The following is a 24267-nucleotide window of genomic DNA, read 5'->3' as shown; positions in this document are numbered from 1 at the left end:
CCAGTGCTTGCTTGACCAAACAACCAGATACCATATATCCTGGTCAAGTTGACACATGAAATAAAACATCACTTCTTGTAAAGCCATAATATACTTTCTCTTGTCATTGTTCTTAATTATTTTACTTTGGTCCTATTTTTTATTCCAATTTATTTTTCATCATTATTTTATTACATGTACTCTCAATCTGTCTCAGGTATTTTATGTCAAGAAATGTAGAATGATGAGTAAATAATTATTGTTATGCCTAGACTCCATTTATCCAACTGTGATTTGTGTAACTTGACCAATATTCTTAAAGTTTTCTCACTGTAAAAATAGGAAAAGTTTGAAAGCATAAGAATTGCTATGAAATATATAGTATTTGTATTCTGTAATTTGAGGAAAAATGAGAAAAAGCATTTACCTGTTTATTTTTATTTTTATTTGCAGGGTGGAAAAGCAATTGAATTTTGCATTGCTCGTTGGTGGGCAAGTCTTAGTGATGTCAATATTGATTATACCATTTCTTTCCATGGGATAGTTTGTACTGCTTCTCAGTTAAATATTGTAAGTTCCATGACATTTCCATAATTTTTAATGTCAGTTTTTTGTGTTGCTTAAAAGTACCCTCATTAGTTGGATTTAAACTTTACTTGAGAAATTACCTATTACCTGTGGTTCTGAACTAACAGTAGTCTTTATTCATGGTTGCTTTTAAATTAACTTTGCATTAGAAACATTTATTTTATATGCATTGTTTAAAAATGCAGTTTCATGTTTAATAAAGTTGGAGAAACTAATTTGATAAATGTTCATTATAGCATGCATCAGAAGGAATCAACCGTTTTGATGTTCAGTCTTCCTTGAAGTATGAAGATCTGGCTCCCTGCATAACTTTGAAGAGCTGGGTCCAAACACTCCGGTATTATTAGATGTTTAAATATTGGAAATGTTGAGTATTGATGCAGAGGCAGGGGATTTCTGACATTTTTTGAAAAGAGATCTTTTTTCTTTTAACCTGTGAAATGCTAGAGATGAATTTCAGTTTGTGACTTTCTAGACTAGAAATCCTGATCAGTCCCTGGGAGGCACCCCAGCAACTGCTTCCAGCCTCACTGTCCTACCCGACCAGCAAGGTTAAGGATGGAAGGTTGTGATAGTTGATGCCAGTCATGCAGTAAACTTCAGTGAATTATTTGGCATTAACCTTTCATTTATTGCCAAAACTTAACACTAGTTAGCCTTCTCTCTGACATTATTTTGTGGATACTTACCCAATTACTTTCAGAAACTTGCAATACTGGAAAATTTCATCAAGTAGTAAAAACTTGTGTATCTAACGTTTATGCCCCAACAGCTCCCCATATATAAGCAGGGCACCTGACCTATACTTGCATACTCACAGTATTAAAACGATACCCGAGTTTTGCCTAATCAATCTTAACTCATATCAGTGTGAAACCTATTAATAAAAGGATTAAGATAACCAATTAGGGATAGTAATCAGTGGCACAGTAATATCTAAACATATACTTCCTTGTAGAATTAGCAATACAGATTTTAATTTCCAGGTTTATCCAACTTGTATCATCCTAAAGTTTTCCCCCAATATCAAAAATTGGAATAAAGTTAGCATAGTAGATTAACTTTAACTTACATTTTTATCATATTAAAAAGTTTTTTTTCCCCAGTTTTGGTGTTCTTTTCTATAAAATTTGTATTATAACTTATTTTCGACAATTACTATGAAGATTAAATAACAAAGTACTGTGTATGGCACCCGACTTGTAGCAAGCACCTATGTGGTGCCTGTTGTGACCCATGCTGTGAGCACCTGCCTAAACCTCAGCATGAAGGACACAAATCACAACAACCTACCTCTTTGGCATTCCGGGGGATTGTCATCTCCACTCCTTGGATTTGGTTATGTTAAGAACTATTTGTTAACATTTGAGAATGTTTTAATCATGAAGAGATTATCTTTGTAATAGTATTTATTGCAAACTGTGAACTGTGTATATTGCAGTCAGTTAAGGAGGATAAATTAACGATTAAAAGAGTATAAAATATACTGAAAAGACAATTTTAGGAATGCTCATTTGTTACTTGTAATATGTTATAGATTTTGTTGCTTGTAGTTTTGTCTCAGTAAATGAATTTTTGAATCAAGTGATTTATGCGATTGCATAATTACAGCCCATTGAGTGCAAAAACAAAACCATTAGGATCAAGAGATGTTTTGCCAAATAATCGTCAACTATATGAAATGATCCTGACATATAACTTTCATCAAGTAAGTGTTTGTATTATAAATTATACTGCTATAATGGTCTTCTGTGTTTTGTTGGTAAATCATAAAATTGAAAATGGAAGGATAATGTATAAGGTATATATTTGAAATGTAATCAGGTAATTAACATTGATTAATTTGAGATTATTCTTAAGGAAATTGTGATTTTTAATTCAACTTTGAAATTGCAAACTCTAAATTAGTGGTAGTCTGCCCTTTAAGCCTTAATTTTTGTATTCACTAATAGCTGATATAGTGGTAATCATGCTAGATGTCTTGTAAATGCCAGATACCTTTTGATTGTGATACTGGACCTGGTTGGTTTCTATGAAGCAGACACTGGAACAGTAAAAAAGCAAAATAATAAGTTCAGTGAGTGGTAAAGGTTGCTGACACCATTGTAAATGTCAGTTCAAAGAGTTCGTGTAGGATCAGTAAGATTTCAGTGGAACTCGTACTAAAGCACAATGTGAATTTGGTTTTAATGTTAGGGAGAAGATTGATTTCAGTGAATTATCGTATTTCAATTCTGCATGATAATAGAGGTCATGAAGAACATATGTTGCTTTATTAATGAAAACAAATACCTAGGTTTGCATTTTTCAGTTTCTAAAATAAGTGTCTTTTACTTTTGTCAACATACTGAATGTTCTGTTTTTAAAGTTATTTACTGCAAGGAAGCATTTTTTTAATTTATAAGGTCTCATATCAATAACAATATTACACATCTCTATTAGAAATAATATGTAAACCATGTCAAGTAATCATTCTTATTTTTTATAGCCCAAGAGTGGGGAAGTAACTCCAAGCTGCCCGCTACTTTGTGAATTATTGTATGAATCAGAATTTGACAGCCAACTGTGGATTATTTTTGATCAGAACAAAAGACAAATGGGTTCAGGAGATGCTTATCCACATCAGGTATATAAATCTGGCAGTGATTTTTAGAATTAACAGAAGTTATTTCCTAAACTAATGAATCCCTGGTTTTCTTGTTATGGTAATATCCTTTTTTTTTTTTCCTTTTTTTTTTTAAGTGTTTACATTTAGTACTTTTACAAACCATTAAAAGCTCAGGTTTTGTTTTGTATTTCTGTAGTTGTCAAAATAAACTTAAAACTTGCTCAGCCCTTTAAGTTCAACGGAGTCAAGTTTTGGGTTCCAAGAGTAAAAGTATGACACCTGAAGATATTGGCCAGCCTAGCTTTTTATTTTTAGTAGTTCTCCTTTCTCTATTCTTCTTCCACCTTTCTGAATATTTAGAGCAAATGGCTAGAAATAGGTGAACACCTTGAAATTATCTCAGGTTTGAATTTGGTAAGAGATCACTATGACAGTGGCCAATAGAGACCAAGGTCCTTTTGTGCTCCTCTTCTTACTAGGAGAGCATGGTAGAGAGAAGAGTTTTGCAAACTACTTTGACCCTCTTTATTGTTTTGTTTCCTTTTTTTACTTATAAATTTCTTATACAAGTACTTAAGTGTATTTTGGCAGCAGCCATCATATTTACTTTATATGAACTTTATTTCAAATATGTACTGTGGTGTGTATATTGAAGAAAAGACACCTGTGAGGTAGAATTTGCTCCCAGTACATGACTTAACCTCAAGAATTATTATAGTATTTGTTTGGTTCTTATTTTTTTTATATTTTGTTCCACCCACTTTTTGGTGATGTTAGCTATTGCCATATCCAGTTTCAAGGATATTATTGAATACCCTGTATTATGCAAAGATACTCAGTTTTTATTTAAGACCTTTATTTTTCTTAATTATTTTTTTTTTAGTGTTTATTCTTGAATCCAGCCTATAAAATAGCCTCCTTCTAGGCAGTGCTGGAAACACCCACTTCCTTGTAAGTCTTAGAGCCAAAGTAAAATTTGCATTCTTAATGATATTGAGCTTTGGTTTAAGTGATTTAGACTCTTCTTAAACAGTAAGGCTTAAATTACTGTTACTCATGATAAAAGAAGTGGCAGCTGGGAGGTTAGAAGGAAAAGAGTAGAAGCTTCTACTAAGAGGTGAGAATCCAGAGTTAAAGTTTATGTCCCATTTTTATCATTATTTGACAGTTTACCAGTTAAGATTGGTGTCTTTGATTTATTTAGTAGTACTTCTTTTTTTTTAATCCTATTTATTTATTTAGAAGGTACTGGGGATTGAACCCAACCTCGTACGTGGGAAGCAGGCGCTTAACCACTTGAGCTACATCCACCCCCAGAAGTACTTTCAAACTTATTCATCCCATTCTCCTGTACATATTAACTAGATGGAGGATAGTAGATTTGTATTCTTTGAGCTCTGTTGGCTTCCTCTTTTTCCTGTTTGTGATAAAGGAGTCTGGCATTTTGGGTCTATAATAAAGATTACCAGACCTCATATATATTTTCATGTATGTGTTTGTCTTAGGTGTCATAGAGCACCTTAATTATTGTGCTGTGTTTTATTATTTCTTTGCGTGCCATGGTTTAGTTTTGTTAATTTTGGTGGTGTTTTATGCATATCATTGAGTGCCCATGAACTACAAAACCATTACTTTTATCAGTCTTCAACAGTCACTGATTTTGGTAAGAGTATGGGTTTATTCTTTTGTGGAAAGAATGAGAGCAATTCACTAAATATCTCTGAGCCTGTTTGCTCACTAGCAAAATAAGGACTTTGTGTGTATATGTAATTGTGTGTATAGTAACGAGCATTGTACCACACGTAGTGTAAGCACTCTGTAAATGAGAATTGTTCCTGTTTGTCCTCTTACTGTGACTTCAGTTCATTCACTTGGTTAAACTTTACTTTTCCCAAATTTGTTTTTGTTTTTGTTTTTTGTTTTTGTTTTTAGTACTCTCTGAAATTGGAGAAAGGAGATTATACAATTCGACTACAGATTCGTCATGAGCAAATCAGTGATTTGGAACGTCTTAAAGATCTTCCATTTATTGTTTCTCATAGGTTATCTAATACCTTGAGCTTAGATATTCATGAAAATCATAGTCTTGCACTTCTAGGAAAGAAGAAATCAAGCAATTTGACATTGCCACCCAAATATAACCAGCCATTCTTTGTTACTTCCTTACCTGATGATAAGTAAGTGATAACCTTCTTTTTACTTAATACCTATCTTATATACTGTAATATTTTAATGTTAGTTCAGTACATTAGACTGAATTTATAGAACATTGTCATTATTACCATTTTAGACTTAGGCTACTGCTCCCTTTTTTTGTTTGTTTTTGTCTTTTTTTTTTTTTTAGGGGGTACCAAGGAATGAACCCAGGGCCTTGTACATGGGAAGTAGGTGCTAAGCCACCAAGCTATATCTGCTCCCCAAATGAGAGTTGGGATTTTTTTTATTGTTTGTGTGTTTGTTTTTCAGGAGATACTGGGGATTGTACCCAGGACCTCATACATGGGAAGCAGGATTTTTTGAAACCTTGACTATGGGAATTATTTCAGAATGGAATTGTTTTGATTCTTTTCCCCTTACTTATCTTTTTGCAATTTTTCTTTTGTTGCCTTTTTATTTTTTTTCTCTCTCTTGCTTTTGATTTTCTTTTAGGATTCCTAAAGGGGCAGGACCTGGATGCTACCTAGCAGGATCCTTAACATTATCAAAGACTGAACTTGGAAAGAAGGCTGTAAGTATTAGTTGTTTTACACTGGAATTATCCTATTCCAAAATTTCCATTTCTTTAAATATGGAAATTAATTTCACTTCAGAATGGGTAAAAGAAAAGATATACCTGGAAAAATATTTTAATAGTAAGAGTTTGTTAATATTTGGGTTTGTTTTTTTTTTTAATGCATCTTATTTTTTAAATCTTTGGTCCTCTTTTTCTCAAGCCTGAGTCCTTAAGCTCTGGACCTGTCCTACCTTGGGCATGGCTACCATAACTTGAAATTCTTGTTAAATGTTTTCTTTTGTATATAGGTTCATATCAGATGTGGCTTAGGTAAATGACATGTTTAAAATTAGAGCATTTTATAGGATTTCGGCCATAATATTATATGGCCATAAAAACAAATCATTTTCTTTTCTGTTAACTAGTCAGAACAATAATCACTTTTAAACAATATCTTACACATTGGTACAGACCTTTCTCTTGGAATTTTACATAATTATATAGGTGGTAAATATGAGGTATTTCTTTTGACATTGTCTTAAAAATTTCAGAATTACACTTTATTTTTTAAGGTTCTAGGGGCCAGAGATTGAACCCAGGACCTTGTATGTGGGAAGCTGGCACTCAGCCATTGAGCCACATCCACTTCCCTGAGTTGTTTTTGGTTTTTTTATTTTTGTTTTTTCATTTGTTTTGCTTGTTTTTTGTTTTTGTTTCTTCAGGAGGCACCGGGAATTGAACCCGGGCCCTCCCAGGCGGGAGTCAGGAGCTCAACTGCTTGAGCCATATCCTCTCCCTGCTTTTTTGCTAAAAGCATGTATCTCGTTATGTTTTAGAGATAAGCTTTACATTTTTTGTAAGTACCTGTGTTAGTTTTATATCTGTAATTTCTAGTAAAATTATTATGAAAATAATGTTTCTATATATCCATCAACTTTTGTCATGTCATTATTTTAGCTCAGTGTCATTAAAAGTTTTCATTCTCGTGTCTTTGTGTTTCTCGTTAGCAATAATTACTTACAAAATTAAGTAAATTCACCATCTAAAAAGTTAAAACTATAAAATAATCAAAATGATCACATTCATCTTTTAAAAATATATTTATTTCTTGCCACTGTTGAACCAAAGGTCATTTGTTCACTGTGGTAGAAGCATAACTTAAGAATTTTGTTCTTAGTAAAAGTTGTTAACCCTGCCATTTGTTTGGTCTCATTTCAGTTTATGCTATTTATATATATATACTTCTGTATAATTTGAAGTAAATTAATAGTTAATGATTTTCCATTTCATTGATGCACTGATTTTAAATAAGATATCCTGGTCATCTTTTTTGTGGATTTTGTTTCCTGGGAAGCATAGATCCCAGTCTATGTATTGCACTAGGTTACTCGTGAAGAGTCCACTTCCTTATAAGGAACAAAACGTTATTGAAAAGGGGGAAGTGGTGGTGGCAGTGGATATGCAATTCTCGATACTTTTGGTGTAATTTTTCTGTAAATCTATAATCTAAAAAGAAGTTTATCATTACAAAAAATATATGCATTCTTTCAGCAATTCAGAGGCAATTGTGAAATTGTTATGAACTCATGGGATTAATTATAGTTATTTTTTATCAGGGTAGCTTTTTGGGGGAAGAAAGCAAAAACCATCAAATTAATTATACTTTTGTTTATTTAATGTTACCCTAGTAGTTTTACATTTCTTACATTTTTGGTAGTTGGGAAAATAACTTAATTTTGCTTCAGTTTTATTTGCACAATAATTTTGATGCTTTTTTATAAGAATACATACGAATGTGTGATTGTTGTGCTATCCTTTAAAAGCAGACTGTCAGCTATATTTAATGTTTTCAAAAACGTTTTGATGACATTGATTTTGCTCTACTTATTTTTTTAAATGAAAAGGGTGAATAACATTTGCCTTTAGGAATATAATATATTTGCGTGCATTTTCATTAAAGTGGCAGTGTTGCTTTCTTTTTTAAAGCATGCCATTTTGATCATAGACCTGACCCTTTTAAGTCCTGTGACACATATAGGTGGAACATAAACTGGAAGAAAATTAGAGTGGTGTCTCCATCCTGTGTAGATTATGCATGTTTTCTTACAGAATGTCATTCTAACTCCCAGGGGCAGTCTGCAGCAAAACGACAAGGAAAATTTAAAAAGGTACTGATTGTCACAGTTTTTAAAAAAAAAGAGAGAGAGAACGAGATGTCTTAAAACCTTACTTGCATATTAAACATTTTTCTGTCACTATTATAAATATTTTTTGAAATCTCCCCTTTCCTTTAAGTTCTGTAATAAAGTGTTATTAGCTATACCTACAGTGTAGACATACTGGTTTTTGTTTTGTTTTTTAGATTTATTTATTTTTTTACTACCCCCCCTCCCAAGATGGTTCCCTCATCTGTCTGTTTGTTGTCTACCTGTCTTCTCTAGGAGGCACCGGGAACTAAACTCGGGACCTCTCCCACGTGGGCCACATCCACTCCCCACTGGCTGCACCATCTAATGCCTGTGGTGTCTGCTTATTGCAGTGGTTGCGGCATCTGTTTGTTGAAGCCTTTGCTCTTTACAGCACCTGCTTCAGTTGCTTATTGCAGCATCTGCTCATTGTGGCGGTTGTGGCATCTGTTCGTCTACTTTAGGAAGCATCAGGAACCAAACCCAGGACCTCCCATGTGGGAGGCAGGCACCCAACTGCTTGAACCACATTTGCTCCCCAACATACTGTTTTTATAAATGCTTTTTTTTTTTTCACAAGTTACTGGAAGGCCCCCACTTTATATGCATACAGAAAAAAAATTAATTCTCTCCCTGTCTTAATTACAGATACAATACCAAGTAATAATATTTGAAGTTTTGTATGTCTAAAATCCTACAGAGATGAATGGTACTTTTTAACTACATAGGATAAAGTGCTTTATTTTTAAGGTCTGAAAAGATTCTTAAATTGGCTGATTTTGTTAATAAAATATTCCAACTTTTTTAAATGAAATTTGCTCCCTGTTCTTACAACTTCTTAGTGCCAGAAGGTCAGAGACAAAAGGCAGTGAACACATAACGGGAACAAAAATAAGGACTGCTGAACAAAAATTAAAGCATAAACATTTTAAAACCATAAATAGTAAGAGATAAGTTACATTTTAAAATCTAACAAAAGATAGCTTTATTTTTCTTAATTCACAGTGGTGTGAGGTGTGGGACTGGCAATCACCATTTTAAATAGTTGAAATTCCTTCGTTAAATGTCACCTGAAATGTTCCACCCTATTAAATAATAATAACCACTTTATTCAAACAAAATCCACTGTGAGTCATCTTCCCAGATGCAGGAATATCTACTTACCTGTAGACCAGTTTTTATCAACCGACTGTCTTGACTGATTTGTCGGCCATGTAAATTCATTTAATAGAACATGACCAGCATTAGAAGGAAAAATAGAATAAAATAGAAAATGTCAGTATCATAAAACTATATTTTCATGTTTATATATTAAATAGGTATATGTTTTAGGTCAGTTGCAAATAGTTTGAAAGGCACTACTTTACAAAATGAGAAAGTATTGTAGGAACCCATTCAAAATAGAAGGCGTATATCATGAAGGCCATGGCCAGTTTTTTTCTTCCTTTAATATACTTTGTTTAACCTTTTGGGATTTGGGTGGGGATTTTGTTTAAATTAGGTTGTATGAGGCAGAAAAGTATCAAATGTATAGGAAGGCTCTTATTACTTAATGATTAGTAAAGCTTTGTACTTGTTTCTCCCTATCTTTAAGGCAAGCACTATATAGTAACGTTCTTATTTTAAAAATTACTACTGTAGTAGTATAGACACGTTACAAAGATAAATACATATGTAATTAGTTACTAAGAAAATAACAATTTGCTTTTTGTAAAATGTAAATCTCAGCAGATTCATTCTTTGGCTTTTGATTTGAAAATGTTTATCACTTTCTTGTAAGTTCATTATAGTATGAAAGAATAGTTATTTTTATAGGTTATAAATACCACACCAATATGCTTTTAATCTTTAAAATAGCTATTTTGGTGCTATAAATTTATTAAAAATTTTAATTTAATGATGATTAATATTTTAAGAACTAAGGATATTGGAATTTTTTAACCAAAATTTAAGTGTGGTATGGTATGTTGCCCACAGAATAATTATTAATTTGACAAATAGGTTTGGCTTTCTAAATAATGTTCAGTTTGAACATTTGTTAAATATTTAGTGAAGAGCTAGAATAACATAAAAAAAAATTTTTCTCTTGGTATCTGCTGTAGGGAACTCCTCAAAGCATTCCTGCACTGAGGATTCTTTTTGATTTTTTTTTTTAAAGATTTATTTTTTTATTTATTTCTCTCCCCTTTCCTGCCGCCCCCCGCCACTACCCCAGGTATCTGTACTCTGTGTCCATTCGCTCTGTGTTCTTCTGTGTCCGCTTATATTCTTGTCAGCAGCACCAGGAATCTGTCTCTTTTTGTTGTGTCATCTTGCAGCATCAGCTCTCCATGTGTGTGGCGCCACCCTGGGCAGGCTGCACTTTTTTCGCGCTGGGTAGCTCTCCTTATGGGGTGCACTCCTTGCGCATGGGGCTCCCCTACGTGGGGGACAGCCCTGCATGGCACAGCACTCCTTGCGTGCATCAGCACTGTGCTGGGCCAGCTTCACCACACAGGTCAGGAGGCCCTGGGTTTGAAACTAGGACCTCCCATGTGGTAATCGGATGCTCTGTCCATTGAGCCAAATCTTGATTGTTTTTAAAACGTAATCCAGATTTCCCAAGATTTAATGGTACAAAATCATTTCTAATAATTTGATCCACCCTTAAGAAGTGAATTATAAAAATATTTGTGTATAAAAATAACAGGTGACTCTGATCTAATAAAGTAAATGAAAACTAATTCTTTTTCTTAGGAATTAAAACTACCATGTTTATAATTTTTAATGGTAATTTCTTGGCTTGAGATATTTTATAAGATCCTGCTTAATATTGTAATTGCTAATTTGATGTATTTAATATATAAAATGCTGATTACAAGAAACTTGATTTTTTTCCCTAAAATCTTTCATAATAAACTTTGCTTGTCTTTTTTTGTGTTTTAGTGATAATACATGGTTGCTGTGATAAATTATTTCTTCCTATTTTTATAGGCTTTCATTAGGTCTAATTTTTAATCATAAATTAATTTTAATATATTGCTCATTTTAAATTCATGTTTTCTCTCTCCTTTCTAAAGTAAGTGCCTTAACTCTGAGTTTCAGAGGAGGAATTGCCTCACAACACACTGGTTTCCTACCCTGCGGTGCCATGTCCTCTCCCTAGAATAGTGCAGGGAGGCATGGGAAACTAAAGAAAAGCACCCCATTAATTTTTAAATTAAGGAAAGTTTCATCAGTGATAAGCATGATATCAAAGAGCAAGTAGAAATATATTAACAGAGAGTAGGTGTTGGGGACCATTTATCATCTTCAGTTGTCAGGTATGCTGTCGTTTGTATGCAGATAACACTTAAGCAATCTGTTTCTATAGGAACTTGGAGATAACATTATCAACTCAAGTTTGCAAGCACCTTAACTTGGTTTTGCTGAGGACTGCCCTTTGTAGCAGAGTAAACCTCAAGAAAGAGAAGAGAAGGGCAGGATAGGTGACAGATCTGGAAAGAGCTAGCCCAAGCAAAATACATGTGTCCTTTTCCAGCTCTCAGTTTCTCTAAGGCCTTTGTTGATAGGCTTTGGCTCCCTGACCTCAGAGAGAAAGAGTGGCACCTGATGACTAAACATGGACTTGTATGGTTATTGTGCATTAAAGTGGTTCTATGTGCTTTTATTGAGATTCTTGGAAATACTAGTTATTGTTTATGTTGGAGTCCTATTAGAACTATAACAGTAATTTCTAATATTTACTATTATAATTATTTTAGACCCCCACATACAGATTATGAAAATTATTTAAGTGGGTATATTTATGTAGGATTTGTACCTAAAAATCCTGTATTAGGGGAAGTGGGGGCTTGCAATCTTATTTTTTACTCAGCCTGTGTGAAGTTGTTTTGTTTTGTTTAGAATTACTATGATTAGGACAGTAAAAGTAATTTTGGTTGCATAATTTGTTCCAATTTTAAAAACTGAATTAAAATGAATATAAGATTTTAACTTAGCAGCATTTTTTTAAGGAGGTACCAGAGATTAAACCCAAGACCTTGTACATGGGAAGCAGATGCTCATCCACTGAGCTATATCTGTTTCCTATTGAGAGTTGGTTTTTTCATTTGTTTGTTTTTAGGGGGTACTGGGCCTCGAACCTAGGGCCGTATACATGGGAAGCAGGCACTCAACCACTTGAGTTATATGTGCTCTCCTTAGCAGCATTTTAAATAGAAATGTGAAGATCGAATTTGAGAAATTGACCTAATATTAAATTAAGGACATCTGGTTGTTCTGCCAAATACATGTCTAGCAGGTATTTGTAATGTGTGATTTCATTTCCCAGATAATACATTATTTCTTTTATAAGTCAGTGTTCCTGAACCATAGGAGATATATACATATGTATAATTTATTTTAAGGAATTGATTGCCTCTTGTTGGGGCTAGCAAATCCAAAATCTGTAGGTCAGATTGGATAGGTACTATTAAAGGGTAATCTTTTCAACTGATTGTAGGTGTTAACCACATCTACAAAATACCTTCACAGCTACATCTAGAGTGAGTAAGTGTTTGAATAAAAAACGTTACCGTAGCTATTGCCAGGCCAAATTGACACATAATATTAACTATCATACACTTCATAAGGACTTATATACTAGTATCTTGATAACAGAATAAATGTAATTATACTTCATTTCTCTGTTGTCTTCAAGATAAAACTTCATTGAATTATGTATATTTGTTCACTTGCCATTCACTCTTCTATTCTTTCTTAATCAATCTCTTAATATTATAGTAAAATTGCCCTTGTCAAGGTAATCATCAACTTCTGTGCTGCCAAATTTTACAGTCATTTCTTTTTCCCCATCTATACACCACTTCTCAGCAAGTCATCAGTTGACTATTCCCTCTTTCTTGAAACTTTTTTATTCAGGATGTCTGTGATCCCAGATGTTCTCTGTTTTCTCGCTTTCTCACTCTTAGAAATATCTAGATTATTGGCATGCTTTAATCCAAGTCCTAGACTTAGTCTTTTTTATATTTACTCCCTATCTTATCTTATTCATTCCCATAGTTGTTTGGGGTTTTTTTTTAAGATTTATTTATTTATTTCCCCTGCTTCCCCACTTCCTGCCCTGCTGTTTTTGCTGTCAGTATTGTCTTCTTTTCTCATTTTCTCTCCTCTAGGATTCACTGGATTCAATTCTGAAGACTTCTAATGGGGAGAGAGGTTCCCTGCCAATTGTGCCACCTCAGTTCCTGGTTTCTGCTGCACTTCATCTTGACTCTGCCCTTGTCTATCTTTTGATATATCATCATTTTGTTGCCTGACTTACTTGCGCAGGGCACTGGCTCACCACACGGGTACTTGTGTGGGCACGCTTTCTCTTCTCATTCACCAGGAGGCCCCAGGGATCAAACCCAGGTCCTCCATATGGTAGGCGGAAGCTCTATCACTTGAGCCGCATCTGCTTCCCCCCATAGTTTTAAATACCGTCAGCAAGCCCTACTTATTTTATCTTCAAAGAATATTTCAGATCTATTCATTTTCTTCCATTCCTCCTGCTTGTTCTTTCATTCAGCACACCGTTTGGATTCCTGAATTTGTGTTCTTGTTTTCCTGCCTCCATTTTTGCCCTCTAATACCCATTCTTCAGTTAATTTCAAGGATTACTTAAGTAATAATAATAATAATAATACATGCAATATCCAGAGTCGTTAAACAAAAAGCAAAAGTTTTTAGTCATGTCATTAACTTACTCTTTTTTCTACTTTCAAATACTGGTTCCTGGAGTGAATGGGTTTCCTCTATTCATTCAGTCTCAGATCAGTATTACCTACCTAGTGTGGTTTTCTATTACCACTTTATCTAAATTGGTTTCCCCACCTTACCTCTAGCAGTCACTCTCTAACCCTTTATTCTATTTTATTTTCTTCATAACATTTGTCACTATCTGAAATTATTTACTTATATTATTATTGGCTATCTCCCCACCAATAGAATTCATGTTCTCTGCAGACAAGGAAGCAACTTGTCTGTTTTGTTTTTCAACTCCAGTAGAACATCTCCTAGTATATTATAGGGGCTCAGTAAATCCTGTGGAATGAATGAAGGAATAAATTCCTCTCTAAACTTATTTAGAGAGAAAAGAGGATTTTTAAAAATATTTTTAAACTTATTTCTTCCCCTTCTCAGTTATGATGTTATATTATATATATATGGTACCACAATAAAAAAATTTTCAAAATAGAACTGTACAACACTGATGGTGAACTCAAATAAGCTATGGACTATAGTTAATAATGTGATTATATTAATATTGGCTTATCATTTGTAACAAATCTGTCACACAAATGCAAAATGTTAATAATAGAGGAAGCAATATATGGAAGAGAGGTAGAGCAGTGCTTTCTGCATGATATTTCTGCAAACCTAGAACTGCTGTAAAAAAATAAATTTAAAACCACCCCCAAAATTTTTCATTTTCTACCCTTCTCAGATATAAAATATGAAAGCTCTCCACATTAATTTCTTACACTTTCTGAATAGGCTTTTGTCGTCAGTCTGTGAAGCAAAACTAAGAATACTAAATATGCTAAAATGGAGAAAAGTTTGTCCTTAATTCTTTTGTTTTAAAGGAGATATTATTGTAAGCATGGATACTGTAAAGTTTGGATGAAATTACTTTGATCACATTTTGGAATTTTTTAAATATTGGGGCCTTTATAATCTGCAATACAGTGTAGCACAATTTAAGTGCAGCCTATGTCATATATAACCAGTTAGTGAAGATGATTATAAAATATGTAAAATTAAGTAATTAATCTAAGCATATCTTTCTACATTTATAGGATATAATCCCTGTTCATTACTATTTAATTCCTCCACCAACAAAGACTAAGAATGGCAGCAAAGAGAAAGATTCAGAAAAAGAAAAAGATTTAAAAGAAGAGTTTACTGAAGCATTACGAGATCTTAAGATTCAGTGGATGACAAAGTAGGTTTTTAAATGTATTTTTATCCTCTAAATGTGTGTTTTTATTTTCCAAACAATATTGTGCATATATGCAGACTGTATTCAAAAATACATATTTGTATTGGATGGTAGGATTATAATTACTCTTTGATTTATTTCCTGCAGCATTTACTAGTCCTTTAAAATACCATCTTTAATAACTTTTTTCTTTTTTTATCTTTTTTTTAGATACATATATCACACAAAATTTAATGACTTCTTCATACAAGTTCCTATGGATGCAATATAATCTATTTAAATATTTTGACATATATGGTCACAGCTTTTTTCTATAATGCTGTGATGACCATTTTATACATATTTTCATATTTTCTAATTATTTCCATGATATAGAATCTTAAAAATATAATTACTGAATCAGAAATATCAAATTGCTTTCTAAACTCAGTATAACTATACTCGATCCAGCTGTATATGAGGGAGTCTGTTTATCCCCTGTACCGTTTCCAACAGTGAACTACATTATTAAATATAAGCCTTGCTAAGATAGTTTGACGGGAAAGCCATTACTGATCTTTTAAATTGCATTTCATGAAATATTATCGAAGATGAGCTTTTTATTTATTTATTTTCTGAAGATGAGCTTTTTCTATGTTATTTCATTGTGCAGTTTCTGTCAGTTGAACATGTTCTTTGCCCATTTGTCTATTGGGATTTTAGGTTTTTTCTTATCAATTTTTACTATTTAATATAATAGATAATAACTGCTGTGTCACAGATATCCCCCATTTATTCTTTGCCTTTAAGCTTGCTTTTCACATAGTAGAAATTTATTGGATAGAGTTGAATCTATTATTTTTTTAATCTGTTATTATTTCTTTAACCACTGACTTACTTTGTGAGTCCTCATTAGCTGAATATTTATGTGTATTTGCAGTTTAAGAAGTCTTACAGGGAAAAAAAAAGTCTTATAGGGAACAGAAGTCAGCATAATGTGAAAATATTCCTCACAAACAAATCATTATAATATCAATCCATGTTCAGACATACTTCCCACTTAAAACTAGGTTCTATCTCCACTGGAAGTCTTCAGGTCAGTCTCTGGCCAATTGTAGGATATAATAAGCAGTTGAAAGTACAAATGTAAATTCTTCAGAAGTAAAATTACCGAGTTTGGCTTCTGGCATGACAGCTGAGAAGTTCCGTGAACTTGCTCCCCAGTAAAACTGGTGAAAGTTACTTAAAAAAATACCTTTAAATCCCCTGGAAATAGTCCTAAAGACCTACAGCAAATGTGTAAACATCTATCCAAGAAAACCTACAAAATTCAGTAAGAAAAGTGAGTTGTATTTGAATGCAGACTATTTTTTCCGTCCCTGCTCTCACGTCATCAAGACAGAAACTGCAGTCCAAATTGGTACAATTAGGAACACTGCTTTCTTCACAGGATGAGCAGGATATTTGCATTTCTCATCTAACCTCAAGCTTTCTGTTGCTATATGAGGGTACCTGAGAGGCACTTCTTCCACACAAGCTCCATTAATGAAACAAGGCTCACCCTTGGGGGTGGCACTGCTGAGAATACTGGGTCCAAAATTATCCTTGTCCTAACTTGTAAGGTGGTGGTTCCACATCAGGAAAGGCAAGCAGAGAAGATTCAAGTTACTTTCCTCCCCTTCCAGCAAGCACTCAGCTCCTAAAGTAGGAGTATCACGAAGAGAAAAAGCATGCCAGTGTCCCCAACCCCAGCTCCAGAGCCCTGGTTTAGATAATTTGCCTGGGAGAAAGAGCAGGTATTAAAACAGTTCCTCTTCTCATCCCAGAGGAACTGATTTCATTTGCAACAGAACCGTTGAGCAGTTCATGCCTGATGGCTCTTAAAAAACAGTGGAGGTTGTGATGAAAGCAATTGACAGGAGATTTGTAGACTGATCAGAGATTAGTCAGCCTGTTTCACTGACTAGTTTGTGAGACAGAATCAGGAAAACAGACAGCTAGACTGGGGTACTCCTGGGGTCAGAAAAAATATATATAAAACACTAATCTCTGGTAATTATTCCTTCAAGGTACCAAATTTTGATGGGATTTGTTTGGTGAGCAATTTATTCCCCAAGAATCATTGAAAACAGTACAGCAATCAGCTGGTAATAGTGGAATTTAACAGTTAGGCTTGGTCATGGAAAGAGAAGGTCAAGCCTTGCCAAAAACTAGTGTAGTCCCAGGGTTACTGTAGGTATCCCTAAGGCTACATACCCCTGAGGAGCAACATCAGAGGCTTATTAACATTACCTACTAGGAGGAAATAGACTCCACTGAAATAATCCAGGCAGTCACTAAACAAGCAAACAGTATTAAGCTCCAGCATGGTAACAGGTACCCTTATTTGCCACAATGTATTGTTTAAAATGCTCAGTTTCCAGTAAAAGATCATAAGACATGCAAAGAAATACCCAAAACACTGGAAACTGCCTGAGAGAGCAACCAGATGTGGAATTTTACAGAAAAAGACTTCAAAATAGCCATTATAAATATGTTTGAAGAAGTTTTAAAAAAGCACCATTTAAGAAGTAAAGGAAAATATGATAAAGTTACATCAAATAGAGAATATCATTAAATAGATAGAAATTATTAAAAAGCAAATGGTAATTGTGGAGTTGAAAGTAAAATAACTCAAATGAAAAATATTACCAGAGGGACTCAACAGCAGATTTGACCTGGCAGAAGAAAGAATTAGCAAACTTGAAGATAGAGTGATAGATATTATGCAGTCTGAAAGAAAATAATGAAGAAAAATGAACAGAGCTTCAGAGCAGTGTGGGACACCATTAGCATACCAGTATACATGTAATTGGGAGTACTGGAAGGAGAGGAGATACCAGAAGAAATATTCAGAGTTTCCAAAATCATTGGAAAACACTAATATATACATCTAGGCTTAATGAAGTAGATTAAATGCAAAGTGATCCCTAAAAAGATGTCATAATAGACATGATGAAAGTTTTAAAAAAGGAGAAAATCTTTTTTAGGAGGTATTGGGCATTGAACCCAGGAACTTGTACGTGAGAACCAAATGCTCAACCACGGAGCTACATCTGCTCCCCAGTGAGAATTGGCTTTTTTGTTTGTTTTTGTTTTGTTTTGTTTTTAGGAGGTACTGGGGATTGAACCTGGGACCTCATACATGTGAAGCAGGTGCTCAACCACTTGAGCTATGTCTGCTCCTGGGAGAAAATTTCGAAAGCAGGAAGGGAAACATGATTCATCAATTAATGGGAACCCTAATGTGATGGTTTGAAACTGTGTACTCCAGAAAGGTATGTTCTTAATCCATTCTTGTGGGTATAAACCCATTGTAAGTAGATCTTTTAATGAGGCTATTACAGTTAAAGTGTGACCCACTTTATTCAGGATGGGTCTTAATCCTCTTCTGGAGTCCTTTATAAATAGGGTGAAGAGAGAAAGAGAGAGAAAACCACAGAAGCAAAAAGCTGAAAGCAAGAAAAACTGAAAGAGAAGGGAGAGACCAGCAGATACTAGTACATGCCTTGCTGTACGACAGAGGAGTCCAGGATTGCCAACAACCAGTCTTTGCGAAGGAAACATTGCCTTGATGATACCTTGATTTGGACATTTTTTGCAGCCTAAAATCTGGAAGCAGAATTGTTTAAAGTAGTGCTTCCATAATTTGTTAAGCTGCCTTTTGTCTGTTACTTTATTTTTTTAAGTTGAAATAAATATTTACTTTATAAATAGCAATAAAAATAAAGCAAGACATTTTAAAATTTAAAAAAGAAACTAAGCTAATAAATTCCCATTTTTAAGCAACCCATTTCATGATACCTGCTTTCAGCAGCCTAGGAAACTAAAACACCTAATAAAATTAACAGCTGACTTCTGAATAGAAACGATGAAGACCAAAAGTTAATGGGGTACATATTTAAAAGTGCTTAAAGAACAAAACTCAAGCAAGAATCTTATATCTAACAGTTAATCTTTTAGAAATGCAGATGTAGTAAAGATATTCACAGATAAACCAAAACTGAGAGAATTTGTTCCTAGGAGCCTTACATGAAATACTAAACAAATTATTTAGGCTGAAAGCAGGTTAACCCAGTTGATAATTCTAATCCACATGAAAAAACAAAAAGCGCTAGTAAAGTGAAGTATTGAATTACAAAGGACAGTATAAATTCATGTTTCTTATCCTTCTTCTCTTAACTGATTTAAATAGCAATTGTATAAAATAATTTTTTATTATATTCACGAAGGAGATGGGTAGGAACAAAGCTGGGTCAGGCTAAGGAAATGACTGCCAATGAAAAGTACTAAGGTATTTATATTATTAAGATATATAATAGTACCACAAAAAAGACAGGAGCTATAGAGGGGTAATAGCGCTATATCTCAATGGAATTAAGATAGGAAAAATCTGAAGCTTATAGGTGTAAATCCAATTATATTAAAAATAACATTAAACATGAATAGGTTAAACAATCCAGTCAAAAGGCAGAAATTGTCAGACTGTATAAAAACACAAGTTCCAAGTATATGCAGGAGACAAATTTTGGATTCAGAGATAAAAGTAGAGTAAAAGTAAATGGATGGAAGAAGTTATATCATGTAAATAGCAATCACAGAAAAGCTGGATTGGCTCTTCTAACATCAGGCAAAATAGAATTTAAAACAAAATTCTTCCTAGCAAAAGACTTAAAAATTGTTAGTCCATTAGAAACCATATGTGACACTTATAAATATTTATGTACCTAATAACAGGGTGCCAAAATACAAGAAGCAGAATCCTACAGGGAAATGGACTTCACCTAGTAGTTAGGGTGTCCATCTACCACATGGGAGGTTTGCGGTTCAAATCCCAGGCCTCCTTGACCCGTGTGGAGCTGGCCCACGTGCAGTGCTGATGCACGCAAGGAGTGCCGTGGCACGCAGGGGTGTCCCCACATAGGGGGTCCCCATGCGCAAGGAGTGTGCCCCATAAGGAGAGCCACCCAGCGTGAAAGAAAATTCAGCCTGCCCAAGAATGGCGCCGCACACATGAGACTGATGCAACAAGATGACGCAACAAAAAGAAATACAGATTCCTGTGCCGTTGACAACAACAGAAGCCAGCAAAGAAGAACGCGCGGCAAAATAGACACAGAGCCCAGACAACTGGGTGGGGGAGCGGGGCAGGGGGTGGGAAAAAAAACCTACAGTAATTAAGAGAGAAACATAATTCAACAATAATGGAGACTTCAACACACTATTCAGTAATGAATTGAACAACCAGGCAGAAGATAAAAAAGAAATAGAAAACTTAACACTACAAAATAACTAAAGCTAACAGACATCTATGGGACACTACAGAACACACCACCCAATAAGAATAGAATATATATTCTTCTTAAGTATACATGGAACATTCTCCAGTAAAGAGCATATACCAGGCCATAAAATCTCAATAAATTTAAGAGAAAAGAAATTATACCAAGTATGTCCTCCAACCACAGGGAAAAATTTTAGAATTCAGTAACAGAAAAAAATGTGGGAAAGTCGCACATACATGGAAATTTAAAAACACATTCCTAAAAAACCAGTGGGTCAAAGAAGTAATCTAAAGGAAAATCAGGAAATACTTTTAGATGAATAAAAAATGAAGTCACAACATACCAAAATTCATGAGGTGTATCTAATGTAGTTCTTTGAAGGAAATTTGTAGCTGTGAAAACAAATATTAAGAAAGAAGGAAGATCTCACAAATCAATAACCAAATCTTCTACCTTAAGTCACTGGCAATAGAACAGATTAAACCTAAAGCAAGCAGAAGGAAGGGAATAATAAACATATATCTGAAATTAGTGAAACAAAAAATAGAAAAAAAAATTGAAACCAAAATCTGGTTATTTGAAGATTGACAAATCTTTAGCCTGTAAGAAAATGAGAAGCTGCAAATTAATAAAATCAGAAATGAAAGGGTTTATTACTACTGACCTTACAGAAATAAAATGATTAGAAAAGAACTTGATGAACAATTATATCTATAAACTAGATAACTTGGATGAAATGGACAAATTCTTAGATACACACAAACTACCAAAACTGATTCAAGAAGAAATAGAAAATATGAATAGATGTGGTGGTTTGGAACTATACATACCCACAAAAAAAAAAAAAACATGTTCTTAATCCAAATCTATTCCTGTGGGTGTGAGCCCATCATAAGTAGGACTTTTTGATTAGGTTACTTAAGTTTAAGGTATGGCCCAACTGAATCAGAATGGGTATTAATTCTATTACTGAAGTCCTTTACAAGCAGAATGAAATCCAGACAGAGAGAAAAAACTGCAGGAAGCAAGAAGCTGATATCCAGCAGAATTCAGAAGAGAATGGAGAGACCACCATGTGTATTACTACGTGATAAAGGAGCCAAGGACCAATGACTGCCAGCAGCTAATCTCAGAACGCCACAGTCCTTGGAGAGAAAGCATCACCTTGATACCTTGATTTGTACATTTTTCCCAGCCTCAAACTGAGCTGATAAATTCCTGTTTTTAAGCAGACCTATTTTATGGTATTTCCTTGAGCAGTGAAGGAAATTAAAACAGGAAGTTAAAGTCCATGTCAAGTTTAAAAGTTAATACAAAGCAACAGTAAACAGTGTGGTGCTGGCGCAAAGATAGATATATAGATAAATGAAATAGAATTGAGAGCTCAGAAGTACAACCATATGTCTGTGATCACCTGATTTTTGACAAGGGTGTCAAGACCATTCAATGGAGAAAGAATATTCTGTTCAACAAATGGTACTGGGAAATGAACCACATGAAGAAGAATGAAGTCGAAACCTTGACCGCTCACCATATGCAAAAATTAGCTCAAAATAAATCAAAGACCTAAATGTAAGAAGTAAAATTATAAAACTCATAGAAGAAAACATAAGGTTGACTCTTCATGGCCTTGAATTTGACCCTGAATTCTTAGATATGACACTAAAAGCACAAGCAACATTTTTAAAAAGAGATTTTGCATTTTATGAAAATGTAAAACTTTCTTTTCATAGAACTCTTTCAAGAAAGTGAAAGACACCCCACAGAATAAGAGAAAGTAATTGTAGGTTGTATATCTGTAAGGAACTTGTGTTCATAACATATAAAGAACTTTTAGCACTCAATAGTAAAAAATCAACCCAATTAAAATATAGGCAAAGGATCTGAATTGATATTTCTCCAAAGAAGATAAACAGTTAGCCAAACAAGCACATGAAAAGATGTTTGACATCATTACCCATCAGCAAATGCAAACTGCAGCCACAATAAGATACCTTTCACACCCACTAGGATGATTAGAATCAAAAAGTGAGGTAATACAAGTGTTGGTGAGGATAATGAGAAATTTGAACTGTCATTCACTGTGGGGATGTAAAATGGTGCAGCTGCTTTGGAAAAGAGTCTCGCAATTCCTCAAATGATTAAATATAGAGCTACAACCCAGCAATTCCACTCCTAGGTATGTACCAAAGAAAAAGAAAAATATGTTCACACAAAAACTTTTACACAAATGTTTATAGCAGCATTAATCATAATTGCCTAAAAGGGAAAAACTCCAAATGTCTACCAACTGACAAATGGATGAACAAAATGTCCTATATTCATATAATGGAATATTATTTTGCCATAAAAGGGTTGAAGTCCAGATACTTGCTATAACATGGGTGAACTTTGAAATCATTGTGCTAAGTGAAAAAAGAGTACCATATTAGCCAAAAGGGGTGCTGATGCAAAGTACCAGAATTCTCTTGGCTTTTATAAAGGATATTTATTTGGAGTAGAAGCTTACAGTCACAAGACCCTAAAGAGTCCAACTCAAGGAACCATAAGAAATACTTTCTCACCCAAAGTCATTTGCCGTGTGTTGAAGCAAGATGGCAGACAATGTCTGTAGGGTTCAGCCTTCTTTCCTCTTAAGGCTCCATGATCCCAACTTCTGATCTCAGCTGTAGGCTAGCATAATGCTCATCTCTCAGGGCTTCTCAGCTGCTCTTCTCTTCAGCTGCAAACTATCAGGCTCACCTCTTCCTGGGGCCTCTGCCATGTCTATGGGACTGTCTCTTTTCCTCTGTATTCTTCTCTGTATCTACTTCTTGTGAGTCTGCTTTATCAGCTCACAAAGGGGGCTGGGATTCAACACTGAGACACACTCTTAACGATGTGGTTGAATCAAAGCCCTAATCTTGATTTACTGAAGTAAAAGTGAAATCCCTGAATTTACTGCAATCAAAGAGTTATCATGCCCAGAGGAACAGACCAGTTTACAAACATAATATCTCTTTTTGGAATTCATAAATATCAAACTGCCACAAGCACATATCGTATGATTCAATTCATGTGAAATGCCCAGGATAGGAAAATGTAGAGACAAAAGTAGATTAGTGATTACTTGGGGCCGTGGAGGATGGCAGTGGGGATTGATAGCTATAGAGCACAGGGGTTTCTGTTTAAGGTGATGAAAATATTCTAAAATTGACATATTGATGGTTGCAAATATCTTTGGATATATTGAAAACCATTGAATTATACCCTTTAAATAGGTGACTTTTAAAATATTACAAATAAAGTTGTTTTTAGAAAGTGAACCTCCTTGCAGAATCTATGAAACCTTATCAAGAATATTGTGCACAAAAATAGTCCTCTTTATAATTAAACTGCAGTAGTTAATTGTAAATGAAAATGTTCATTTTGCTCTTGTTTTTAGAGGGGAAGGGAAAGAAAAATATGCAGCACTTACTGTTTGTACTAGAATTAGTAAATAGTTGCATATGGACTTAAATTTTGTTAATAGTTAAACTTATTTTCATAAAATAATTACTCTCGCTCTCAAAGGACCCAATCAACATTATTTTTTGCACTATTTACTATGGAATTTTGGTAATATTTTCAGTGAATTTACTTAGGTGACCTGTCTTTGATGATATTTATTCACCATTGGGGTTTTAATTTGAATTATATTTTCCCAATTACATTTAATCAGGTAGAATTAACATAGTTAATTTATTTAACTTCCCCCTCTGGGCACATGGACTATCTTGTCATTTATTCAACACTAGGTTTTTCAGAAAAGTTTTAAATTTTCTTCTTAGAGATCTTTGGTATTTCTAGACATTTTAATATTGTTATGTGTGAATGTGTTTTTCCTCCTTTTCATAAATCTAGATATCGCTAGTATGTGGGGAAACTGTTGATTTTATCTGACCATC

At 34.1% G+C, this 24267-nt stretch overlaps 1 protein-coding gene across 4 annotated transcripts in view; it reads left to right on the top strand.

Moving 5' to 3' along the window:
- TPP2 (tripeptidyl peptidase 2) overlaps window positions 1-24267 on the top strand; it is a 100678-nt gene that overhangs the window by 57971 nt on the left and 18440 nt on the right. For 2 of the 4 annotated variants that reach the window (XM_004458396.2, XM_071208212.1), the window contains exons 18-25: window positions 433-549; window positions 804-904; window positions 2179-2275; window positions 3056-3193; window positions 5108-5352; window positions 5825-5903; window positions 8018-8056; window positions 14896-15041. In XM_004458396.2, coding sequence (XP_004458453.1) covers window positions 433-549; window positions 804-904; window positions 2179-2275; window positions 3056-3193; window positions 5108-5352; window positions 5825-5903; window positions 8018-8056; window positions 14896-15041 — 962 coding nt within the window. The remainder of the gene's footprint in view (window positions 1-432; window positions 550-803; window positions 905-2178; window positions 2276-3055; window positions 3194-5107; window positions 5353-5824; window positions 5904-8017; window positions 8057-14895; window positions 15042-24267) is intronic. The other 2 variants (XR_011645810.1, XM_004458397.2) reach the window with 1 other exon arrangement.

The sequence above is a fragment of the Dasypus novemcinctus genome, chromosome 15 (genome assembly GCF_030445035.2).
Source record: "Dasypus novemcinctus isolate mDasNov1 chromosome 15, mDasNov1.1.hap2, whole genome shotgun sequence".
Taxonomy (NCBI): domain Eukaryota; kingdom Metazoa; phylum Chordata; class Mammalia; order Cingulata; family Dasypodidae; genus Dasypus; species Dasypus novemcinctus.
The sequence above is the reverse complement of the archived record's forward strand: the minus strand, read 5'-3'. Positions and strand labels throughout refer to the sequence as shown.